The 25511-nt window shown below is 40.1% G+C and overlaps 2 protein-coding genes across 3 annotated transcripts; one reads left to right on the top strand and one right to left on the bottom strand.

Moving 5' to 3' along the window:
- Window positions 1-895: 895 nt before the first annotated feature.
- On the bottom strand, window positions 896-17425 carry LOC104963956 (zinc finger protein 516-like). The gene is made up of 5 exons (XM_010792653.1): window positions 17328-17425; window positions 6955-8476; window positions 4597-5865; window positions 4393-4457; window positions 896-2835 (listed from the first exon to the last, which is right to left on the bottom strand). Exons 2-5 carry the CDS (start codon window positions 8315-8317, stop codon window positions 2785-2787), a joined length of 2748 nt encoding a protein of 915 aa, XP_010790955.1. The 5' UTR covers window positions 8318-8476; window positions 17328-17425; the 3' UTR covers window positions 896-2784.
- Window positions 17426-21559: 4134 nt separating this feature from the next.
- Window positions 21560-24942, top strand: LOC104963954 (relaxin-3 receptor 1-like). Of its 2 annotated transcripts, XM_010792652.1 has the most exons (3): window positions 21560-21591; window positions 22011-22054; window positions 23240-24942. In XM_010792652.1, exon 3 carries the CDS (start codon window positions 23372-23374, stop codon window positions 24578-24580), a length of 1209 nt encoding a protein of 402 aa, XP_010790954.1. In that variant the 5' UTR covers window positions 21560-21591; window positions 22011-22054; window positions 23240-23371; the 3' UTR covers window positions 24581-24942. The 2 variants fall into 2 exon arrangements, with proteins under 2 accessions (XP_010790954.1, XP_010790953.1); XM_010792651.1 differs by lacking the exon at window positions 21560-21591 and having other exon boundaries at window positions 21972-22054.
- The last annotated feature ends 569 nt before the right edge of the window (window positions 24943-25511 follow it).

Below are 25511 nucleotides of genomic sequence, written 5' to 3'. Positions count from 1 at the left end.
AGACACACATGCGCTCAGCCACACAGAAACTCATGCCTCGTCGATGTACCAGACAACAGTTGCTGCAAGTACAACATTTTTCACAGAAGAAATGTTTTCCTCTGGGTTTTAAAACCAGTTATGGTCAGCTGCACATGTTGACAGACACACATACACTCAAATGCCTTTCTTTCAAAATGTAAGATTTACATGCAATGTGTGTGATAATGTTTCAGTCCGCCTGCAGGCAATTTACTGTCTAATGATGGAGAAAAAAAGGCCTCATCCATAATTTGCACTTTGTGTTTTTGTGCCAATCTGTACACAGGGGCAGCTTATTGAGGGAATCTCAGTGCAACATGTTAGAGGTTTGGTGTTTAAAAAGATTGGAATAATTACAGTCCCGTGAAGAAGTCCTAAAGCCAGTAAAAGAAATCAAGAGAGGTCAGATTTTCAACAAAGCCGCTCCTCTATTTGTTGACATTGCCTACCATCTACTGGTAGAAGCTGTTTACTGCGGCAAAGGCATATTTTTGAATGATTATGATTATTTAATTGCAGATGACCCAATCATAGCAGAAGAATAACCAAAACAATAAAACTGATCACTTACATTTCCAAATTCAGACATTTGAATTCCTAAAATGTAATGAGACTTTCCAGTCAGTGTAATTATTTCCATTTATATGCTGCAATTCACTGGAAGGTTGTCTTTAAAGATTAGTAAAAACTAGTTCATGAATTTTGTCACTTCTAAGTTAAACTCTGATGAGGTTTGTGACAGGATATACTGACATTTATAAGCACAACAGATGATTGTGTTGTGATGGTCAGTAGTACAACGTGATAAAAAAGAGGGCACATGGTAAAAGATTAGCATAATAATAAACATAATAACAACAGCACTATTATAATATAAATCTACATTGACCAACTTTATTTGCATATTCGAACAGTCAGACAAAATGCGGAACTGGTGAAAATAGAGATTCTGATACCAACATAATTAACTATGAAACATGTTTATATACTGTAGTCACAAATTAACTAGCTCACATTTAGGCTGTAGGTTTGCATCAAAGTTCAGGCTTGCATAAAAAACCGCTCACTGAACATCGCTCAACAACGCCCCCTGCTGGAGCGTCACTCCTCACTGACCTTAAGTGTGTCAAGGAATTATTCAAACTCTTTATTTTTTCATTTTCTCTTATTACTACAAATATGAAGTACTTCGGAGTGATACAAGTCCACTCTTAGTCAACAAAAACACCATTTAAATAAAACAATCATTTACAACATCCATCAAAAAACAGTTTTCCACACAGATCAAAGTCAATAATAAATGATGTATTCTCAAGGTCTCCCAAGAATCCATAAATTGATGGCTTTTTGTTTCAAATGCATAGACTATTTCTCTATGTGAGAAGAATACACTGACTCAAACTAAAATATGAACATACTAAACATATCTGCAAACAAAACACAAGAAAACTATTTTGAGAATGAGGTGAAGTTCACAAGTCGAGAAAAAAAAACGTGTTTCAGTCTCTTCAGTAGTTCGACTGGCAGATGTAAGTCTGCCAGTTCCTACTTCTAAAAATCACAGCATTAAATTGCTACATCACGAGCACAATGTGAAACAAGTGCAGATGTTAACACTATCTTCCCGATAGGAGGAACAAAAATGATAAATTAAAGCCTGTAAAAATGTCAAACTAAGAATCAGAAAGCAGGACACCACATGTCATTGTTCATCTGAACTATTGTCATTTAAAGTTTGACAGAAATGTTATGCCGATGGTTTCAATTGTGTTGTATTTCTGTTTTTTTCACATTCATTGAAATTGATCGTTCTGCACCTGAGGCTTGATATTAGCTATGGGTTTGCTATGAATTTGATATATGTTGGTTGATATCGACCGTGATGTCTGGAAAGAGTCAACACTGACCTAGTTCTTGATGTTTTTTTAAAAAGTGGTATAATCTGCAGCTGTTGACTGGTTACCTTGGTCACTCATTGTGTGTGGGGTGTTAAGCTAAAGCTTGATTTAGCTCTAATAAAAGCACCAAATAGTGCCTTACAGTGGGATAATGACTTTACCAGCAATAAACCTTTCATAGCATATTGATGCTTGGCAACTGTCTACTCTCAGATCAGGAAGTGAATAAGGGATTGAAGAAGTTACATAAGCAGCAAATTATATGTACGTGCCCCGCTCTATATTCTGAATGTTGAGACAAATACAGTTCTAACTCTAAACCAAAAACAGACATTTTACAGACTCCTTTAAAAAAAAAAAACTGAAACATATAAAGAGAGGTAAAAGTGATGTAAATCAAATGTCCAGGTCACAGCTCACATGTTTTAAAGTACTTTTGAATGTTATAGTGGCACCCTGGTATTTAACATTTGGTGTTTTCATTGTTTTTACTCAAACCCAGCCGATATCTGTGGTTCTTTAGCCAATAGAATGTCCTCTTTACCTTTTTAGGAAGTGTAGCTTCACAAGTGCTTATTTGACAAAAAGCTCTAACAGTTTTACCTCATTTTCATCGAACATATCTTCATGTTTGTTTTGGTAACTAACATATATACACTCTTAACAAAGAAAAGAAACATGGGTAACACTTCAAATTAAAGAACCGTATTACAGAATGATAGTCCACTTCAATGTTTTGCATATATTGTGCATTATCCAGTGCCTCGGTCCTTTTCGGAGTTATGGCTGGTTCCTCTAAAAACAGCAGGCCTCTTTGTTCAGCAGCATCGTGCGGGCTGGGAGCCGACGGGAACACGATGGATCCTCACGTTCCTTTATGGAGAGACCCTGAGGAGGAAGTGGAGCGGCTGTTCACCTGCAGGGAGACAAATGGGAGACACACCGGTAAGATTGTATCTAACAACACTGAGAAGCTGTGTGTGTAAATAATGTATATGCAGCCTATTCAATAAATGAACTAGCAGTACATAACCAAAAGCAACTGCATGTATTTTCAAGAAAAGCTATCAGTTTAGATCAATTCCTTATATTGATAGTTATAAGGATTTTTATTTCTTAAAAATGTATATCCAGCAGGTTTAGGTTTACACTCTTGATTTCTACTTTCACAACATATTAAAAGTAATGTTCTTAAAAAGGAATGCTTAAAATGCTTTAAAAAATCCCATTTACGATGACAAAATCACAATCAATAGCGGTCTTTTAAGATCTGCAACACTGGCTAACTGTTTTATTCAGTGTAAAAAGAATGATGACAACCCACTCAATTAAACAACTTCTATATATAATAACTCATCATATATGGTGAGTTCCATTGTTTTTTTTGTCCATTTAGTCTAAATATCATTTACAAAATACCGCATAAATAACCAGTTTGGTACAACTCTACACTTGATAATAAAATCTGATATGGTGTGGTTGAATGCAGGCCATGTCCCACCATGCTAAATCTCATGCGGTAGCTCCTGTATTGGTTGACCTAAGAGGTGTCAGTGATGTGAAGCTGCATGTTGTGGAATATGCACAATAATGAACAAGGTGAAGTCTTCGCAAAGAAATCTAAAAAAACGAAATAAATAAAACAGTCTCTCGTAACTTTGAGTTATTTCAGCTGCATGTTGTGAAATATGCACAATTTCTTAAAGAAACTAAATAAATAAAACGGTATCTCATTCCTTTTAGTTATAATACTGCCCTCATAGTGTTATCCATATTAAATCATCTGATTTGTAATTCCTCAACCCTGAACAGTGAGCTACCGGCCATCTCTGATGTTTATAAGTTGCCCACATTGTACTCTAGGGAGAAGAGGAGAGTAAGAATGGTTGTAGGTAGCATCAGGGTGGGCCTGAGGGACAGGCTGATGACACAACATATGGAGATGCTGGGTGAGTTTCATCCTGAGGGGGACAACATTTTTATTTTTTATTTGTTGCCTCATCCCTGTCAGCCTCTCTTATGGAACTGAGCAAGAAGAGACAGCCAGGTTGGGGAAGTTGACAACCACGCAAGCGCCACACGTGTGCCTGGAAGTGACGGAGTGTATTCAGACTCAGACGAGCGGCCGACAACTGGCACACACACTGGGTGAGGCTTCTCTGTACATACTTGTTAGAGAGAGAAGGACTAATTACTTTAAAACATCTAAGTGTGTGTGTTTTCTTTTTTTAAGTCAATGCTTTATTATGAACACTCAAAATAAAATTCTATGAAGAATTAAAAAAGGTTTTTGGGTTAAATGTAAAAATAAAATGTGGTGTATGCTGCCAATCAGTTAGAAAAATTGGCAGGTTAGACTTTTAAGAAGATATCGCAACAATAAAGATAGCTTATCTGCTTATTTATAGTCTAAGACCAGGAAACAATTTCTTTCAAAACTCCATTATCAGTGGCCGCTGCAAAGACAACTTACTTGTTTGGGAGCTTCAGATGCGGAGTGGACTTCTTTTCCATAATTCCCATTTAACTGCAACATTGCTTTAAAAAATAGAAGTATAGAAGAGTATGTAAACATAAAAAGCCCGGTAATGTCTCTTTACAGCTTGATAAATATATATATTCAGGTATTCATTTGCCTATTTACAGTAAATTAAAAACAAAACATGGCTTCTCTTACCTTGTGGATCAATCCTGGGGTCAACAAACCCCCAGTTCTGGTAGAGAGCAGCCAGTTCGTGGGGACTGTAGTTTTTCAGGAGACTCAAAATATCAATGTCCATTGGCCTTTCCCCTGTTGATTCATTCTTTACCTGAGCATAACGGAGAGGTTCTATATAAGCTTTGTTACCCCACATGTTCATGGCAGCCCACAGATCAGGACCCTTTGGACCTGAAGACGAGTCACATGACTGCCTGCGAGGAAGGGGTCTTTCTGCAGTGGATGAATTCCCGCCATGATTTCTGGCCAACATGAAACCCAGACCCTCCTGTGGGAAGTTTCCTTCCACTGCTGCTCTGTGGCTTCTGTGTTTGGGGCTGCTGGTCGGATGGACACTTGGGGCGCTCTTTCCAGTGCTGCTAGAGGAAGTAGCTTGGCTGCTGGAGCTCTTACTTCCCCCCTTCTCTGCCCGCTTATGTTCACCTGACTTCTTTTGAGGTAAGAGTCCTGCCCTCCCACTAGGCTGTGTCCCATTTGCAGAGTCCTTAGACTGATGCTTGGACTTTGGGACGCCTGATTGGGTTTTGGGTGCTGAGTGCTTGCTGCTGCTACTGCTGCTGCTATTGGCTGTCAAACCTGGAGCTTGTGTGCGCTGAGTTCTCGGAGCAGGTAAAGCAGGACAGTCCTTGCCTTCGAGGAACGGTGGAGCCCCTGTGCGTCTCCACTGGGAAGTGCCTGTCTTCAAACTCTTGGGGATGTTACTGCAGGGAGCCCACTTGGGTGCCATGGAGCTGCTGTTATCCACCCTGTGTGCGACTCGCTGGTGGATCCACAGGACTTCTGGGTAATTGGTGGTGTGGGAGCAGTACGGGCACTGATGTCTCACAAGGCCCTCCGTCTTTATCGGATAATCTACGATGCCATCCCCTTCACTTATGGGTAATGAAGACAGATTAAGGAGACTTCCAGCATCATTAGAGGCATTCCCCTTTCCTTTGACTTTAGTACTGTTTGACTTTTCTGTTTTAATATTGGACTCTGCTGACAACGGGGCGGGCGGACATGTGTAAGGATTCCAGTATGGCTGACTGAGCAGCACACTCCTGTTTCTGAGGTAGTCCATGTATCTTGAGGCTTTGGAACCACTCTGGGTAATGTTGTCCAAAATGGTGCTGTGTTTGCTGTAGGGACCCGGGAAGTCCTGGTGCTGCATGTGCACGTGAGACCTGAGAAGTGAGGTGTCGGCAGTGTGGAAATCACAGTGCTCGCAGAAGTACGTCTTATTATCTGTAGGAGAGAGTAGAGGAAACAATGTAAAGGACATAAGTAGAAATGAAGTGTGACAGTATGTATACAACATGGAGTCTAGCAGCTATTTAGTTAACAAGAAAAGCACTGTCAAAAGTAGAAAGCCATTAGAGTTGAACTTGCTTAAGGACAGACCATAGAAAGCCTACTAAGTTACATGATAGAATAAACCTCTGTAAGTATAAATCTTTGTTTCAATGCTGACACTGATGTTGGCTCTACATTGTGGTGGCACTTTATATGTAGACGTCTGTGTTGTCTTATGAAGGAATGAATATGTTACATTCTTTAAAGATTATTAAGTTAATTTCACTAACACTCTGGGCGATTGTTAGCTAAATATATTATATTATCTTGTGCTACACGTTGGGCAACAGCTAAGGGACTCTTCCGTCTAAGTAGCAGTTTTAAATATAATTTAAAAAAAGCAGATGTGTTTTTTTCCACTTAGAAATAGGCTAGTGTAACATGTGTGTCCTGATGCAAATGCAGAGTTTTTATTCTCTACAACCACAACAACGTTTTCTTCATCAGTTTTAAAGAGACAGATTTGTAGTCTCCAAGTTTAAAGGGTTTCTCTTGTGAAAAAGGCCCCTGCTCTCTCAGTACAGCTGTTTCGAGTGTTACATCATATTGTTGTGTTTTCATGAATTATAGCCAACCTAATGTTCCCTTTTGCATTAAGACACTTTTGAATGAAACATATTCCTTCTCTTAAATAACCCTCACAAGTTTAGGTGAGGAAACATAATGGGTGTGGATTTGCAAAAACCTTTTGTAGAAAAAATGCAATTGCTGTAATTCAATAATAAATTCACTAGGTGTCCCCCTTTGCCACAGCACAACATAACATGGATTCCACATGGCAGGTTATGTACACCCCTAGTGTTAGCTTTATCTGCATGTCCACAAACATAACCTTTGATAACTTAATTTAAACAAAGAGGGAGCAACATTCAATACAAAGCAACTGCCCTCAGCACTAACTGGCCGTGTGATTGATTACCATTTTCAAGGATATTGAACAGCTGTCTTGTTGCACACTGCAGTGTTGTGTACATGGCTTACCCTCATGGTCTTGGCTCCTGGTGCTGTTGGTCTGTTTATGTGTGAGGTGAACATCTTTTACTTTCTTAGTCTGCAGCGCCTCGTAAAACGCGTGACCCAGTCCGTTCAACAGAATACGGTCTTTCTGCAAAATCCTCTTGTCACCACCTTTAGTGTGAGCCAAGCTGTTTGGCGTGTGATCAAGGCCTGTCTCACCCTTTATCTTCTTCGTGTTGGTGCTGGAGTTGTCGATTTGCTTCCTCTTCTTCTCTTGTTTCCGTGGTACATACTCTCCTTTTTCTGTGTCATATGCCACCTCAGCAGCTGCAAGCCTCTCCTGCCATCCCAGAGATTTATCCGTGGACTCCACTAGTCGTCCCCTTGTGGCCAACTGCCACGCTTGGTAACTACAAACTGGATCCAGCTCAGGAAGTCGACTGCCCAGGCTCTTTTCCTCAGACGTTTCCTTTGGTCCTGCACATGTGAGGTTCAGGCTTTCCATAAAATGCCTCTTAGCGGTGTCCGGCTCAGAGGTTTCAACTTCTTCCTGTGGAGGATTTTGTGTCTGGGAGCGGTTGTGGTTGGGCTTATGTAGCTTTTCATGTATTCTTAATGTCTTGCGGTCAACGAAGAAGTTACCACAGCCTGCACAGAGCTCATAGAGGCACTCTTCATTCGTCAGCGATGCTAGGTCCTGAGGAACTCCATTGATGGTGGCAGGCAGCTCGTTACTTTTCCCGCCACTTAGCTGGTCTTTGACCCGGTGAATGCGCATGTGACTTTGGAGGAACCATGCTTGGCGGAAACGGCGTCCACAAATCCGGCAACCGTGATCCTGAGCGCTGCGGTGCCTTTTCATGTGGGATTTGAGGAGGAGTATCTGAGGGAAGGTCTGGCCACAGATGGTGCAGGTACGGGACCCGTCATCATCCCCATCACCGACCTCAACGCCAGTCTTAGCCTTTACTTTTTTCTTGGTTCCTTTCTTCTTTACTTTCCCATTGACATTGGGAGCTTTGTCTGATGTGCTGATAATCTCAGGAGGATCGGGTGTCTCGGCTTTCACTTCCTGATCTCCATCCCCCTCTTTTTCAACAGTGAGTTTATGGCTGAACAGGCCAAGTTTATGGCTTCGAATGTGGGCCTTCAGGCTGCCCTTCTGAGCCGTCTTGTGCTCACAGTAGGGACACTTGTACGGCTTCTCCCGTGTGTGTCTTCTCATGTGCTGCGACAGAGAGCTGAGAAGAGGAAAGCTGCGTCCACACACCCCACAGGTGTGGCCAGAGGGCACATCCTCCTCCGTCTTTGCCTTTTTATTCGCTTTGGGTTTTTGTGAAACATCCTCCCTTTCTTCTGTCTCCATTACTTTTCCTGGAGTATCCATATGTCAAAAAAAACAGCTGTGTAATAAAATCCTCTAACTATTCAAAGTTTATCTTCCAAATGTTAGTGAGTTCTCAGAATAGGCATCTCAGCTTTAGTGTCCATCCTGATTTTTGAAGAGCTGTTCTTTTCCAAGTTGCATACTGTTATGGCAGTTTGCCTAAGAAAAAAGGAAAAACATATTTATATTAGGTTTAAACTAGGCAATTGCACTTAAGATCAAAATGTACACATGACATTGAAAAGGTTAGTCAAATGTTATCAACATATACAATGTGTTTATATATTATTATTTTAAAGAGAAGTGGACAATTACATGGACAATCTAATTGCTTGAAATTAAATTACTAAAACTAATTTTTATTTCTGAGAAGTTATAAGAAGAAATAAGACGTACTTTTATCCACTTTTCTTGGGCTAGGTATAACCACATTACAAAGAATCTGTTCAGTTGTGTTTAGCGCTTACATTTAAATGCATCATACAGAAAAATACAGAAAATCAATTAAAAGGAAATGTTCAACCATAAACCCTGAATGCAACACAGACTTAAGGAGTTAAGGATGGATTAAAATGTTAAGTTATTCCAGAAATAGTTTTGTAGGTCAAAAATGAGTGTAATATTTAAATCTTTCGATTGTAATCATTTGGCATTAAACACAAAATGCAGTTATCCAAATCAAATGACTGCCGGAAGATTGGTAAAAATGTTCTGACAAACTAAATAATTAGTAGTTTTCCTCTGCTCAGGTGCACAGAGATGGAAAGAGACACTGGTTTAACAATGAAAGACACTATATGTTAAGGTAGTTTCACTCAGTATGTGTGAACTGAGAGAGAGGCCACTGAGGCAATTTGCATCAGACTGATTTTAGAACAACCTTTGTCCCTCAGTGGATGAGCGACGCCTGTCTCTGCATATTAGAGCGCGGGTCAGTGTCTCAACATGCGTGTGTGTCGGTCCTTTGGTTTCCTATGCCTAAATTGAGTGTGTGACGTGAAGCATGAAGAGATGTATTCATTCCTGGCCAACCAGGATGAACCCTGAGGGCACAGTCCACTCTAATTCACGATCAATAATCCATTATCAACAAACTTCATTTTAGAAGCTCACATACAGGAACATGCAGCTCTGATTTGAGTTAGTGCGTACACAAGACTTTAGCTAGGTAACAAGGTATTTCCCTAGATAATTCTGTGTTTAATGACTAAATACACTTTATGTGAGCACTAATTGTGACTTGCTCATGACAATGTGCCTTTATCTGTATATCCTATTGTTCTTCTCTAACATTGTATTTTAACCAGGAAGATTCCTTCATGTTTAAGCCACTAATAGCACTGAGACATCTGATAAACCAGAACAAAATGGTACTGGAACAGCACGTCTGTTGGTCTGAAAAACGAGTACATGGCCCAGGCAGCGTCTGATGTGGTTAAACGTGGTTCTTCTGCAAACATGACTATTAGGTTGGTTGTTAATAGTGAAAAAAGGGACTTGGTGGCATATAGCCAGCAACAAAAACCTGCTATTGTGTCTGCCGCACCAGAACTGTCACATCGCCTCATGTCTGGCCCTCCACCCCTCATTGGGGGGTCGAGAGAGTTATTGTTAAAGCAAAGAGGCCTGGGCCTGCACATCACTGTCTTCAAATTCTTGTCTAGGCAAAGAGGCAGGACAAAAGGCTACTCTTGTTTGTCTTGTCAGTCTTTGAGTGTGAAGGGGAAAAACTAGGTGCACATAACGCATAATGGCCAAAGAGATGGAGACTCAGGTCATGATTTTCCGGGGATGAGGTTGTCTGTCTAATTATCTGTATGTGCAACCACGGTCGCATCTGTCTGCATGCATGCCTGCCTGCCTGCCTGCGGTCATGTGTGCTGATCCGCTCACGCTGGAATGGGTGTTGTATCGGGAGTATGGGAGGAGTTTAGGAGGTTTTTACGAACATGGCAGGTGTTTTGTAGGCAGACGCCATCAGATTAGTACACGGGCAATGTGGCACACTGTCTCCAAGAGGGGGAGGACGTGCAAAGAAAACTGGAGGGTGGCAATTAAGGGGTTAAGGTTAAGGCGAATGTAATGAGGTACCACAATGGGGATGAAGTCAGAGAGCTGAGGGCAACAGATGGGAATAAACGGGCCATCAGTGTGGAGTTAGCCGCCTCTACAGTATGAGCTTATGCCTTTGTCAAAGCAGCCTACATGCTTAGTGTGTGCTACTTATTTTTCATCTGCAGAATCCTACTTTTGCTCAAAGAAAATGCAATTATGTAGAGTTTGTGTTTCACATGAATTTGTTAACTGCCTTTCAAACAACAAAAATCAATCTTATAGAATCATTGGAACCGGCCTATTTTCATTTCCCCCTCCCCTCTCTGTACAAATCACTCTGCTTTCTACCTTTACTGCTTTCATCGCAGAACCACTAACAGCCCTTTGGAGGATCTGTTAAGTAATGCAGATAGCCAACATGTTGCTCCAGGGGCTTAACTGATTTCTTTTAGAATCCCTCGCTCCCTTTTTCTCTCTCTTTTCTTTGGCAGATGAATAGGCATGTCCAGTCAGCTGTCCTCGCATTGATTCATCCTGACGTCCCGACCAGCTCAGCACAAACTCCCTATGGTCAGGGCACTGATGCTGAGAGCCTGTGTGTGTGTGTGTGTGTGTGTGTGTGTGTGTGTGTGTGTGTGTGTGTGTGTGTGTGTGTGTGTGAAAATATCCACTGTCAGTGTGTCGCTTGTGTGTGCACTGCCTGTTTGCCTGGTTGTTGCACTAAAACTGTGGGTGTCATTTCCTGCCAGGATCTGAAAATAGCCTTTTCCCTGAATTTACTTTGCTGCAAACCAAAATGCCTCAAATACCTTATTTTTGTAAGAATGGTCCACTAATTGCCGATATCTGCTAAATCTGGGCAACTATAGACTGGTAGGAGCAGGTATGTGTGAACCCCATGACTGTGCATGCATGTTTATGTGTGTTTCTGTTTGTGTGTGTGTGCTGAAGTCATCCAAATATTCTCTACAACCAGCAAGCCTGTGCCAACACACCCCTGACTGGAGATAGCATGTGACTGCCCTTATGCTAGTGTTCAAAGCCATAGTTACTCGCTAAGCCTCAGCTCGCATCTACCGTTTTGTGTCCAATAATCCTGTCGTTTTTCATCAAGTGCAATCACAACTAAGGATAAAAACACAATTATTACACAACTGAGATTGTTTCTTTGTTATAAATGTTGACTTATCAAGAGGATGAACAATTGTCACAGAGAGGGAGATGTTTCTCCCTTTATCTTTAAGTCCTTTTAGCTTTCCTAAAACTCAAACAAATATCTGCTGTTTGCACGTGATCGTGTACAAGATTCAATTACAAAAACAAAGTCATGTTCCTATACGGTGTGCACCCAAAAATAGATATTGCACACTAAAGGCAAACTCACTGCTGAAGAAGCTATATTCTAGTGGATCATGTTACCATTACAATGTATAGGTTCACTTTTCTGAAACAGCTGTCATTGCAATTGTCGACTTCTAGTTTGCAAATTAAACTATACTGTAAACAAAGGACCAATAACACCTGGCAACCTTCAAAAAAGTGCATTGGATGTTTAAGACACGCAGGTCCATTCCTAAAAATAAAGTAAAAGACCCAACAGTCAGCCATATTGAACACCTGAACAAAGTAAGTCTCATGCGAAGGAGAACAATGTTTCTTAACGTTTTACTTGTCTTGAAGAGCAAGTAGGCAGAAAAGTAATCTCTGCTGACTTACTGCTTATGCAATTGAATATGTCTCCTTCCAGATGTAGGGGAGTCGAAACACATGCCCGGGTGCAGATGACATGTTTAATAACTATCAACCACACGTTAGCATGCTCAAAATTCAAGTCTGTATACAAACTAGCTTCTTTTTAGGTTCAGAAAAATAACATCTATGACCACACTGTGAAGGCATCACAGGATAAACATTATTTATCTAATGTAAGACACAATGTTCTGTGTTGTACATGTTGACAGTGTGATGAGCACAATACAATTTGACACTTGCAAATAATCCTCAGCACAGCCAACGATTAATTTAGACATTCGAGACCGACAAAGTTCCCCGAATGAGTAAATTGTCTGAATCAACACGTTAGTGTGTGCAAACAGCCTAATGTACCTAACAGATTAGATATCCATGAGCTCAACAGTCACTAGCACGGACAAACTTGCGCAGATCGGTACCCATCCCCCTCCTTGTCCAACTCAGCACTCGGTTACACAACATATACAGGGATTACTCTTCATAGCATGAGATGAGCTGCTCAATGAGTGGCCTTTTATCATGGATGCCCCTTAGTGCTATTAAGCACACACAGGGAAGGAGGTTGACAAAGAGATGAGAGATTCTGAGCAGAGATTTTACCTGTTGTGGACATTTGAATAGTTACTCTTAAAAAATACACTAGATATGTCATGCTGGCCCAAATGCAGACATCAAACTGAACAATGAGACTGAAAGCAGAGAGGAAAAGATGAAGAGATTCCTGGGGACGTTTTAGGAAGGCTCTTTAAATGTTCTGTTTCTATTATTGATGTCAATTTATCTGCTATGAGAATCCACTATGGGCCTACTCTCTTTTCAGTGTGGATTGGCTAGTGTGGGAGACACTGGAGTGTAATCTGCTGGCATTAACTTGCTCTCTAAAAAAAGCACTCTCGACAGGGATTAGATTATCATGGCAAGGTCAGCTCAGACTCGCTCTGAATGTCTCCCTTTATGTTTCTCGATCACTTCCTATCTTTCACTTGATCATTTCTTCTTTCATCCTTGGTTCTATCTAATATCTCTGTTAGGTTCGGTTATTAACACTGCAATTCATTTCAATAAGCACTTAAGTATAGATCATGCTGCCAACGCAAAAGAAAACATAACAGATTAACACAGATTAAATGGTACAGTGCCCTCCTCCAAAGCCTGACACAGAAAACTTCAAATAGAAACACAATGTTCTTCAGAGAAAAGTAAGATTAGAGTAATAAACAATCGTGCTCTTGTGGTTTGAACAGGACAATGAGAGACACACTTGATTTATTCTCAGAAGAGCAAATTAAAGATTAACACCCTGATGACATCTTCAGTTTGAGTCATGCCCTTTATTTTGGTTTACGAAGAGACTTGTCAATTCTTACACATTTTTGATGATGATGAATAAAGCTTCGCCAAATAATTCTTTGTATTTTCTATTATTCTGCAAATGTTATCTAAATGTTTCAGTATATTGTTTGGACTACAAAACATTAGACATGTTGTGGTCATTGATTTGAGTGTTTACATAATCCATCAGTGATTTCGGTCAAAGTCCAAAACGTAACGATAGGCTGGAGGTTTTTTAAATAAAAACAGCAAAATCTCGTTACTGCAGCCGGCACTTTTGAAATGGACTGGGATTTTCTCTTTTGTGATATGCAGATCTTTTTAAGATCAACATTCTCAAATGACATAAAAGATGTGAGGTGCAGTACAGAACCACGTGTGTCATTTCCTGTTTCCTGCTATGATTAAGGTAAGGATTGAAGGGTAAGGCGATACCTGCGATTTACCCTTGAGCAAAAGAATGACAGCTGGCAGCAGGGTCTGGATTAGGTTTCCCATAGGGGGTATTGCATCTTTTACACCACCGCTCCTTTGGAGTAGAATGGGCCGATAAGTAACCTGACTCCCTCAGACCCATCCAATCTCGTCTCCCTCTGTCTCAATGGGGCCAAACAGAAGGGATCTGTGAACGCCTTACTCATCCCTCCCATCTTCCATCTGGACATTTTGCCAGTGTTTGCACTCTAGTTCCTCCACTGGAGACTTAAAGGGCAAGTCCTTTTTTTATATTCAGGAACCTTTCTGATTCATTAAAAAATCCTTTCAATACTACTCTTAAAGAGGAACGCTGCACTGGATTGTTCTAATGCAATAACAGAATCAGAAATCCTTAATTTACCTGATAAATTATTTGAGGCTAATTGGACTACCATGATCTTCATAAAAACAATTAGCCAAGTATTTGAAATAACAATAGTAGTGGTAGTACAGAAGGAGTTAACACATTTACAACCTGTTATTTTGTTAGACATTAATTTGATGATTCTTATTTGCCACAAGGTAGAACAAAAACATCTCTATTGCCCAAGTTGACATATCTAAACTGAGAACAAGGTGGCTGTCATTAAACACATTTATTCTCATGGCATTATACAGCACTTAAGTAATTCCCTTTTTGATGTTTTAAATATATATTTTTGAGTGTTTACATTCCCATCTGCTAAGTCAGCTTTGGTTGTTTAATAAGTTTGACTCCCCTTGTTCCAGGTAGCTTAAACAACACACCCCATACAGACAAAGACAACATGGGAGAGACAGGTAACATATGTTCACATTGCACTGAATCCAATATGTGGTCCATCTGTAAACTCTGCTGTTACAACATCAGAAGAGAGGATGCACACTCAGCAAGACGGTGCGCACACACACACACACACACACACACACACACACACACACACACACACACACACACACACACACACACACACACACACACACACACACACACACACGTACATTACATGTGCATACACACACAAGATGTATTGGCAATTCATACAGTGAAGAAGAACTGAAGAGGCATCATGGAGGTGAGTGTGCTCTTTAACCTGAGGCAGCTCTTCAGAAAGAGACACACACTCATACACATAATACAGTGGTATGTTCAATCACAATGGAAAACGGTGCACACACACACACACACACACACACACACACACACACACACACACACACACACCATTTTTAGAAGCAGGATAACATAGTGTGCAGACTGTGTGAAGACAGTTATCCTTTCATGTTATTCTTACTGCTTGAGACACTATAAATAAAGTACTCAACATGCACATCTTTTATTTTTTAACTTTCTATTTTAAGATAAAAATCATGATGTACATTGTGTTGATAAGTGCTGCTATTTACTGGCATGTCTAACTCTTTCAAACGGTGAGAAAAAAAGGAGTTGGTATACAGGAGATTTTGGATGTGAACCACCGGCACATGCTGTGTTTTAACGATCTCACACTGCATTCACAGGAACAACAGCATAATGACTTTGACCTGTTGTGATTGGCCACATCTCCTGGGGTTCTTTACAATGTCCTCTGCTTGAGGTACCACACAGGAGCTAAAAGACCCAAAATGTAATGTATTGGGCTCGGTCATCTGCTCAATTCCTTGAGGCATTTTTTGTTGTTGTAATAAATGCTGTTAACAAAGCCAAGCAGTGGGATTTGGGTTTTCTATAGGCTAATCTGTCCTTGTGCAATATTTGTAGTAGTCCCATAATGGGTTTGGCACTGTCTATTAGAAGCTGTCCTTTTGTTGTTTCCATTTACTCCAGATTAAGGAGAACAAAATGTCTCATCCCATTGTCACACAAGGGAGCTGCCCAAAGTGGAGATGGGTTTACCCCTCACATCTTCCTGTCTGCACCCCTCCCCCTCCCAGCAACAAGCCCCTGACCAGACCCCAGTCTCCTGACCTAATCTAGATGATTAAATCATTTTTCTTTACCACAAATTTGGTCCCCCTGCTACTCTTGTCTGGTAGTCGTCGCACACCCTCCCCTATTGATCGTCATGCTGAGGAGATTACCCTAATAGCTGGGATTACCTCCCCACATGTTGGTTGGCCACATACACGGGGGGAAGGGGGGAGAGCTGGGGACGGTGCATGTTGTGCATGATGTGCAAGTGTATAGAAGAAGGGTGGGAGGAGTGGAGGAGTAAGAAATAGAACAATCTGTGTTTGTTTATTGTCTTTCAGTGCTAGAACATAAAAGAGCTACAACCTCTAACATGTCCAATTGCCTGTGGGAGGGGATCCCTCAGTGCTAACATTGATGATCAGTCATGATGAGACAACAGCAGGACAGACAAACCCCCTGAAGACCTAGTTGACACATAATATTCACCCCACTCAAGCTCATTAACTACATACATCCAGGGTTTAAAGACTAATGGCATCACCTTGCACTGCTGTTTACTAAGAAACAATTACTTGATTAATAAAAACCTAATCTCCCAACAATATTAATAGTTGGTTCATTTTAGCAGACACTTATCAAGCAAGCATTATTACCCTTTTGCTGTTATGCCATTGTAAATGAATGCCTTTTCTCCATACTGTTGGACAGACTAAGCAAGTAAAAATGGCACCTAAGGCTCTGGGGAATTCTGGCAGGTATTCCCATTATTTTCAGACTTTTATATAGGCTAAATCACTAAGTAATAACGAACATATCTGTTGGTTGCAGCTCTCTAGTTTACTTATCACCTAATCTACCAGCTCTGACAACAATAACTACAACAATCTACTGGCCAGCTCTGACCCATCCACATGTTTCACAATGCATCAATTGGATATCTCTGGTTTAGTGACTGCTGGCCGAGAGGTGTTTTACTCTTACTAACAAGTGCCAGAGGTGGAAGAAGCTCGAAATCAAGATGTTATTATTTCCACAGAAGCAGGCAAAGAGAGGGAGAGAAAGAGAGACTGGAGGCCATTGAGACAGTGCAGAGAAAAGGAATTCCGTTAATCCGCCGCTGATCTGGTACAATGGCAGCCTTGTTGTCTGTCCCATTTGCACTCACTTACCACAAGTTTGCGTGCGTTGACAATGTCCACTGCTAGCCTGTTCACAGCTGTGGCAAACCGCAGTAAAGATAGTAATAATAGCCCGATAATGGTGATGGGGGGGAGACTTGTCGCTAGCTGCTCCAGCACGAGACCCAGAGGACACTTGGCCGAGTGTTTTACTACAACTGACATCCATATTACTGTTTCTCACTCACGAACCGTTGTACTTAACTTTCGCCCACACAAACTCCCCGAAACAGAGCACCCACAAGCGGACTGAGCCCCTCCAGCATCCCACCCTGTTTGCCCCCACTATCTTCAGTTAGTTACCAGTCGTTAGGCTTCTTACCTTAGGGTTAACGTTAGGCGGCAGGTCGCTCCTGCAGGAATCCCATCACCGATCAAAAACAAAAAAACGATGGCGATCTTTGTTTGGAGGATGAACACTTGTCGACAAATCAGGTCGTCAGTTAACGGTTCATCTCTTTTAGGTTAAAAAAAACTTCCCCTGTCTTTCAATCTCAGCAGCGGTGCACCTGGACCTCCCGTCCTCCTCCTCCTGCGCAGCAGCGGCTGCGATGGGGACACGAGTGACGCGAGAGATAACGTTATTAACGTTAATAACAAGCCGCGCGAGTGATCTCTGCGTGCGCGCGCTGACACTGAGCTGAAAGGTGACCAGTAGTGCCCGCGCGCGGGACACTTATCTTTAGATCAACGTTGGTTTACTCGAGGATATTAACACGTGAATGGCCTCTAATCGGTGGTCCTCTTTAAACACTCAGCCATTTATAAAGGGGACAAAGTTCACTCAAACCTTATGTGATATTTCCAGCGGCGGTTGTTGACCAATTGTACCAGTTATTTGATCAGAGGGACACTTTTAATGCGGGACAAAAAGTGTTAAAGATTTCAACATTTGTGTTCAGTAAAATCATAGCACACCATTTTTTCATTAACAGAATATGTGTTAGTAACTTAATTACAATTTTAATCAATTACATTTATGAAAACAAGTTCAGCTAAAGTTAAAGCACAGTTTTAGCACTATCACCATTGGTATTATGATACCTTTTTCCACAGGGGGGTCCAAGTTTACCTTTAGCAGCTGCAGCATTTGATGTGAACATACAGGACTGTCTCAGAAAATTAGAATATTGTGATAAAGTTCTTTATTTTCTGTAATGCAATTAAAAAAACAAAAATGTCATACATTCTGGATTCATTACAAATCAACTGAAATATTGCAAGCCTTTTATTATTTTAATATTGCTGATTATGGCATACAGCTTAAGAAAACTCAAAAATCCTATCTCAAAAAATTAGAATAGTTCCTCAGACCAAGTAAAAAAAAAAGATTTATAACCGCAAAACACAATCAAACATTTGAAAATGTCCATTAATGCACTCAGTACTTGGTTGGGAATCCTTTTGCACGGATTACTGCATCAATGCGGCGTGGCATGGAGGCAATCAACCTGTGGCATTGCTGAGGTGTTATGGATGCCCAGGGTGCTTCAATAGCGGCCTTTAGCTCATTAGCATTGTTGGGTCTGGTGTCTTTCAGCTTCTTCTTCACAATACCCCACATATTCTCTATGGGGTTCAGGTCAGGGGAATTTGCAGGCCAATCGAGGACAGTAATGCCATGGTCAGTACACCAGTTACTGGTGGTTTTGGCACTGTGGGCAGGTGCCAGATCATGCTGGAAAATGAATTCCTCATCTCCATAGAGCTTTTCAGCAGACGGAAGCATGTAGTGCTCTAAAATCTCTTGGTACACAGCTGCATTTACTCTGGGCTTGATGAAACACAGTGGACCAACACCAGCAGCTGACATGGCTCCCCAAACCATCGCTGACTGTGGGAACTTCACACTGGATTTCAAGCAACTTGGATTTTGCTCCTCTCCAGCCTTTCTCCAGACTCTGGCGCCTTGACTTCCAAATGAAATACAAAACTTGCTTTCGTCTGAAAAGAGGACTTTGGACCACTGTGCAACTGTCCAGTGCTTCTTTTCCTTAGCCCAAGTCAGACGCCTCTTCCGTTGTCTTGAGTTCAGAAGTGGCTTGACCATGGGAATACGGCTATTGTAGCCCATTTCCCGGACACGTCTGTGAACAGTGACTTTTGATACCTGGACTCCAGCTTCAGTCCACTGTCTTTGAAGCTCCCCCAAATTCTGGAAGCGACTCTTCTTCACAATGCTGTTAAGGCTGCGGTCATCTCTCTTGGTTGTGCAGCGTTTCCTGCCACATTTCCCCCTTCCAACAGACTTTTTGTGGATGTGCTTTGAAACTGCACTCTGTGAACAGCTTGCTCTTTGAGAAATTTCTTTTTGTGTCTTACCCTCCTGATGGAGGGTGTCAATGACGGTCCTCTGGACAGCAGTCAGATCAGCAGTCTTCCCCATACTTGTGATTTAGTTTACTGAACCAAGCTGAGTGTTTTTCAAGGCTCAGGAAACCCTTGCAGGTGTTTCGAGTTAATTAGACGATTCAAGTGATTCGTTGAACACCCTACTAGTATACTTTTTCATGATATTCTAATATTTAGAGATAGGATATTTGAGTTTTCTTAAGCTGTATGCCATAATCAGCAATATTAAAATAATAAAAGGCTTGCAATATTTCAGTTGATTTGTAATGAATCCAGAATGTATGACATTTTTGTTTTTTTTAATTGCATTACAGAAAATAAAGAACTTTATCACAATATTCTAATTTTCTGAGACAGTCCTGTATTATTTCACTAATTATAATCCAGTAATGTAATGTACATTATTCCGTTGCTTACATATTACCATGCCAACTAAAAGTATTATATTGCTCTGCTGTAGAGGGAATGATATGCTTTAAAAAATAAGCACTAGGGGAAATGTAAAGGAAAGTATGCTTCATAACCAATTACAAAATAAAAATATTTTATTCGCCTAACTTTTCATGGGAAAAAACAAAACCAACTTATTTACATATGAATACATTTTGAACCAAAAATAATACAACTATGTATAACCTTGTTTGTTGGCCTCTCGGTAATCATAGAACAATTTTGTGTGTGTCTTGAAGTATAGGTCCAATCTGAGGCATCTGATAATGAATGGTTGATCATTGACCATTCAGTCTTAGGATTTCAAATGGGAAATAAGTGTTCAAATCAAAAGGGTGAGGTCATAAAGTAATAGATTTCTAAAGAAATGCACCTGTTGTTAGAATCTATGTGCTCTGCTATACTTTTCAAAGAAAGGCTTTGTGTTGTCCTTTTTTATGCATGATATATTTTTCTTCCCTTAGCACCTTTTCTTTACAAGAGTAAATGCTGCTGCTTGTTGTTCGTCATGTGTTTGTCACCAGAGGGCTCACTTTCAGAGAAAGCATAGAGAACATACTGAAAGAAGCTTGTTCAGACCTCCTCCTTTTGGCACAGTGAAGTGTTGTATTGTCATTTTTACAAAGGGTGGCGACAAAGCTTCATCACTGCAGTACGTTCATTTGGCATGCGGTGCAGTATGATCTCCATTATCTAACTCATTTATAGACCTGGAACAGATACATCTCACCACGTTTTTGTCTTGTACAAAAGTAAATCTTGAATTGTTGACACCACTGACCCACGATGTGGGTGCCAATTGGAATAGTTCATGTCTAGTAGTGTATTTTTTTACATTTAAGGTGGCTTTTTGCTTTTTCTTTTACTTTTTTTTGTCAGGGAAATAGTGTTTGGTTTTCATTCACAGTTATTGTTAAGGATATGTGTTTACAACCATATCGTGAAAATGAAATAGGAAATTTCATATTTCTTCAAGCATCAAACAAAAAGCTGATGCTGTATCAGAACACAGGCTGAAAGAGTACATTTAACAGATCTGTATCTCTTTATTTATTTATTTTTTCAATCTGAAAAAAAAATCTGTGTTGATATCAGGCAGTAATTAATCTATCAGTTTGTGCAGTAGATGCAAAGATCTTTGTCCGATCAAAACATCTGCGCAACAGAGGAACATATTTTTGATGTAATTAATGGTTTGTTTCTGTATCACACTGTTGCCAATGAAATCATGAACAAAGCATGTTTTGTTCAGCTAGTGGCTTAGTTTTGACAGACCAGCATTAATCAACTTCTCCACTCTTCCGCCTATTCCAAGCTAATCTCATTTAGTCATTTGCAGCTGATGTTCTTTCCACTATCAACGATTTATAATGAAGAATCATTTCTGCTTCTCAATCTAATCATGAAGCAACGCCCCAGATATAAATAGAAAAATAACAGATTTACTTTGATACATTTTTATTTACTGTCAAAGTCCTGTCATAACTTTCACCTGCTTGTAAGGTCGAAGTGCCTTTTTATGATAAGCATATTGTTACATGCAGCCAAAAAACAAGCACCCAATTGGCTTACTTATTAATTTTGTCATGTGACACTTTTCAAAACACAATGTTACAAAGGGCTTTATAACTAACTCAAATCAAAAATCAAAACCAACCGACAGTAACACTACATTTTCTGCTGCATAACACAGCAGGTATGAGCTCCAGTAAGGAAGAAGGAAGTAGGGACAAAGTTTAACAAAGGGCAGCACACAGAGAGAATAATGTTAGGCCTTTTTCCAGGTGAGCGAGACTCATGTGATATGGCCATTTGAATTATGCTATGGCATGATGCATTTAAGAGTGATGACAGTTATATCTAGAATTTCAGCTTCTGTCTAGACAACTGTTATTAAAAAAAAATAGTTGATTTTTAGTTTCCTTTAACAAAAATAATAAAGAACATTTTATCACTTGTTTTTATTGTACATTAGTAGATATAATGTGGAGAGGGAATGGAAAATAAGTCGGAATCCAGTAATTTAAGAAAGCAATTTTTATTTGTATTTGCTATATATCTGTTGTTTTAGTGTTTCTGTTGCATGTGACATCTGGTCTGAATATGCAGAGAGGAAATATGATTGGGTGGAGCCTGAATTCAGGGTGGGTGTCTTCCACATTTTTGTTGTTTTCCACCCTCATGATAATCCTATGTTGTGCAGAAGAGCTGTTGCAGCCCGAAGATTTACCTCCTTGTTACATCCAGGTAAGATTTGTTTTTATCCATTTAGCTTAGAATAAATATGCAGAAATGTGACAGCTAATGTGAATATTTACCTTAAAGTTGCTTACAATCACTATACTTAGTTTACAGTTTTATGTCTGAAGGAAGTTATTCAAAAAGAGAACATATCACATCACATCTGCTATCTCTTTGTAACTTTAAATAGTTTATTTGGTTGGTTATTACACTGTTAGTGGAACATTTAATTAGTATAACTGTATGTGGCAAATTTGACTTCAGCACATATTGTTGTCTTATGAGTAGCCATGCCTCAGATCTGGTTGTTTCCAAGTGATTATTGCACATTTTGATGACAAAAACAGTTCAGAATGTGTTAAATAAATTACTTTTGAATCCAAATCTGAAGCAGTAACTTTGATATTTTCCTTGCCTTTTGCTAACAACCAATATTTTTGTTCAATACAGTCAAACAGTTAAAAATTCCAATTCTGTTTTGGGTTAAAAATACAAACTGTTAAATGTACTTTTAAAGACTGGCTGACTTTCGCCATCTGCAGAGAAATGAATAAAAAACCACCATGTAAAATGTTAGTATTAAAGGAGTAAAACATATCTTCATCTAAGTATGTATTCTCTAAATATTAAGATTACACTGGATTGTGAATATCCTAATATTTACATTTTTTAGATAAAGTGCAAGGGCAAATGGTTTTTTAGATTTGACACATTAAAACTAAAACTCTTATTTCAACAAGTTATTTTGCTAAAGGAGAGATAACGTGCCATTTCTCTGGTAGATTCAAGCATTATATATATACATATATATATATATATACATAATGTAATGTCTGCAAATCCAACATGTATACTGTTTGTTTGTTTTTGTGAATACTTTGAATAAATAGTGACACACTTAGATATAGTTAAAGCATATAGATGATATATATAGATATTATTGCATGATAAAAATAGACTGCAGGAGAGTTGACTGGCTTTTCAACTTCAAAGGGTCAATTAGTTAAATCACCTTATCTTCTTACCCATGTTTCCTCTCAGAGAAGTTTGATTCTTCGAGGTCTAAATCAAATTATCTAACTCTGTGGGTAACACTTAAGTGTAATTTGTTTATCTGACAAGGCTAATGTACTTATTTGCTCATGAACTGCAGCGCCTATTATGCAATAATCATTTCCTCTTTCCTTGCAGGGATTGATGACCACCTGCTAATAAACAGACAACCAGAACTTACATATTTAGTTCAGTACTGCAGAAGAAGGATAAACATTGCAAATAAAAGCAGTGAAACCATCAACAGGATTGCCTTTTTAAGAAAGCAAAATGTCAAGCATTGACTCAAAGAGACTTGATGTTCTCAACAGTATCCTGAATGGTTGCATTGGAGGCCTTTACTGTAATAATTCCCACCTGTTTTTTCACAACACAAGCTTCAACTCTGGGCTGGAGGGTTTTGATGATGATGGATCCCCCTGGGGACGGATAGTCATCTCTGTGGTTTACTTTGTTGTGGCTACAGCAGGAGTATTGGGGAACCTGCTTGTGATGTTCCTGCTGTACTCGACTCACACCATCACCACCGGCATCATCAACTTCTTTGTGTTCAACCTAGCTTTGGCTCAACTCCTCTTCTCCATGGTCTTACCTTTTTGGGCCATAGACATTGCAATGGACTACAGCTGGCCCTTTGGCCTGGCCACATGCAAAGCCGTTTCCTTACTCACTGCACTCAGTGCCTTTGCGAGCTGCTTTTTCCTCACAGCAATGAGTTTGACCCGGTACTGCTTTGTGGCTACTGCTCTGAGGCCCAGCGCCTCCCTGTGCAGTAGGTCTTGCACTTCTCGGGTGGCCACAGTTTTTATCTGGGCTGGAGCACTCATAGCAGCGATGCCCCGAGGTTTGTTTGCAGAACTAAGAAGTGTGGGCAATGACACAACATGCCTGCTCCGGTTCCCTGATGGTACAGCCTGGCTTGGGATCAACCAGCTTCTGAGACTAGTGCTGGGATTTCTGCTGCCCTATGCCATTATCATCACTTCATACCTGCTCCTGCTGCGCTTCCTCTGTCGGCATAACCTGAAGGGCAGCAACTCTCGGCGAAAGGCTGATATTTCCAAGTCTGTGGCAGTGGTGGTGCTCTCATTCTGCGCCTGCTGGTTACCCTACAACCTCCTCACACTTTGGGGTGCCTTGATCCAGCTTGACATCATTGATATCAGCCCTTCATTCTACTTGGCTCAAACGTACTTTTTCCCCCTGGCCAACTGCTTGGCTTTCACCAGCAGCTGCCTTAACCCTGTCATCTACTGTCTGGTGAGGAAGGAGTACCGCGTGGCTCTCAATAACGTTCTGTTCAAGTTGAGCCTTGCTATCATGTCCAAGGTGCCCTATGGCATTAATTCTGAGGAGGGGTCGGATCAAACTGGGCAGCTGGCCATCCCTCTCAATAACATGTACAGTGAGACAATTGTGACCAACTCAAAGAGTTACGCCCCTCTGACGGTACTGCCAACAGTGGTGTCCGCCATGTAAACACAATGATACAATTATTCTCGCCTTTAGTTTAAAGTAACAAACATAGGGTGTTTTTCTTAAGGGTACTTAAGGTGCTTCAGAAGGACCTGTGTTTTCCTGTGAGGATGTAAAGTGTATATATATATTTCTGGTTTGTTGTGATTAAGCTGCTTCATAAACTCACCGTAGCTCTTGTGTTCTATGGTATTATCTGTCTGAAAATACTGTACCACTTGAGTCTTGTTTGGGGAAAATTAAGAGTTTAAACAAAAAAATAATAATTCACTAGAAATGTCTTGTTGAATATGTCCGTTCTATTCATTTTCTCGTCCATCTTCTTCTCAGTGTTGTATTAAAAATAAACCTCATGTACAAATGTCTACCACTAGTTAATATTGCTGCACTGTATGTCTGGATTGTGCTTGTGTTGTCCAGGTTTGATTCAATTATTCCAGTAGAAATTGTTAAATTAAATTAATAGTTTCCAAACTTAACTTTTCATAACTAAATGTGTTTTTGTATGCCTCCAAGACCACCAAAAGACAACAAGAAGTATCCTTATTTTAACGGCAGTAAAGCTTCTATATATTATTCTGTATGTACAATTATTTCAAGCACATGGATTTCAATGCTGTTGTGGTAAATTGTTTTGCAAGGGTAAAATAACACTATCAGGCATTTAGTTGTAACAGATTAAATACTTAAAATATCTAAATAAATGCTTAAATTGTTTTAAAATGTTGCAGTTTTATTTTGTACATAAAAGCTTATTGTATCACTCTACATTTTAATATATATAATCCATTATTATGGCAGCATCCTCAACTGCTGCTAATGCTGCCGTTTGTGATCTACGTAGACCACAAGATGGTGGTGTTTCTCAACTATAAAACTGAGAGAAGCTTACACTAACACATATTACCATGTTGGTCTGTCTTCCTGTCTGCCA

Source organism: Notothenia coriiceps, unplaced genomic scaffold, assembly GCF_000735185.1.
Source record: "Notothenia coriiceps isolate Sejong01 unplaced genomic scaffold, NC01 NC01_scaffold00036514, whole genome shotgun sequence".
Classification (NCBI taxonomy): domain Eukaryota; kingdom Metazoa; phylum Chordata; class Actinopteri; order Perciformes; family Nototheniidae; genus Notothenia; species Notothenia coriiceps.
Note: the sequence above shows the minus strand (reverse complement) of the source record. Positions and strands in the feature narration are given on the sequence as shown.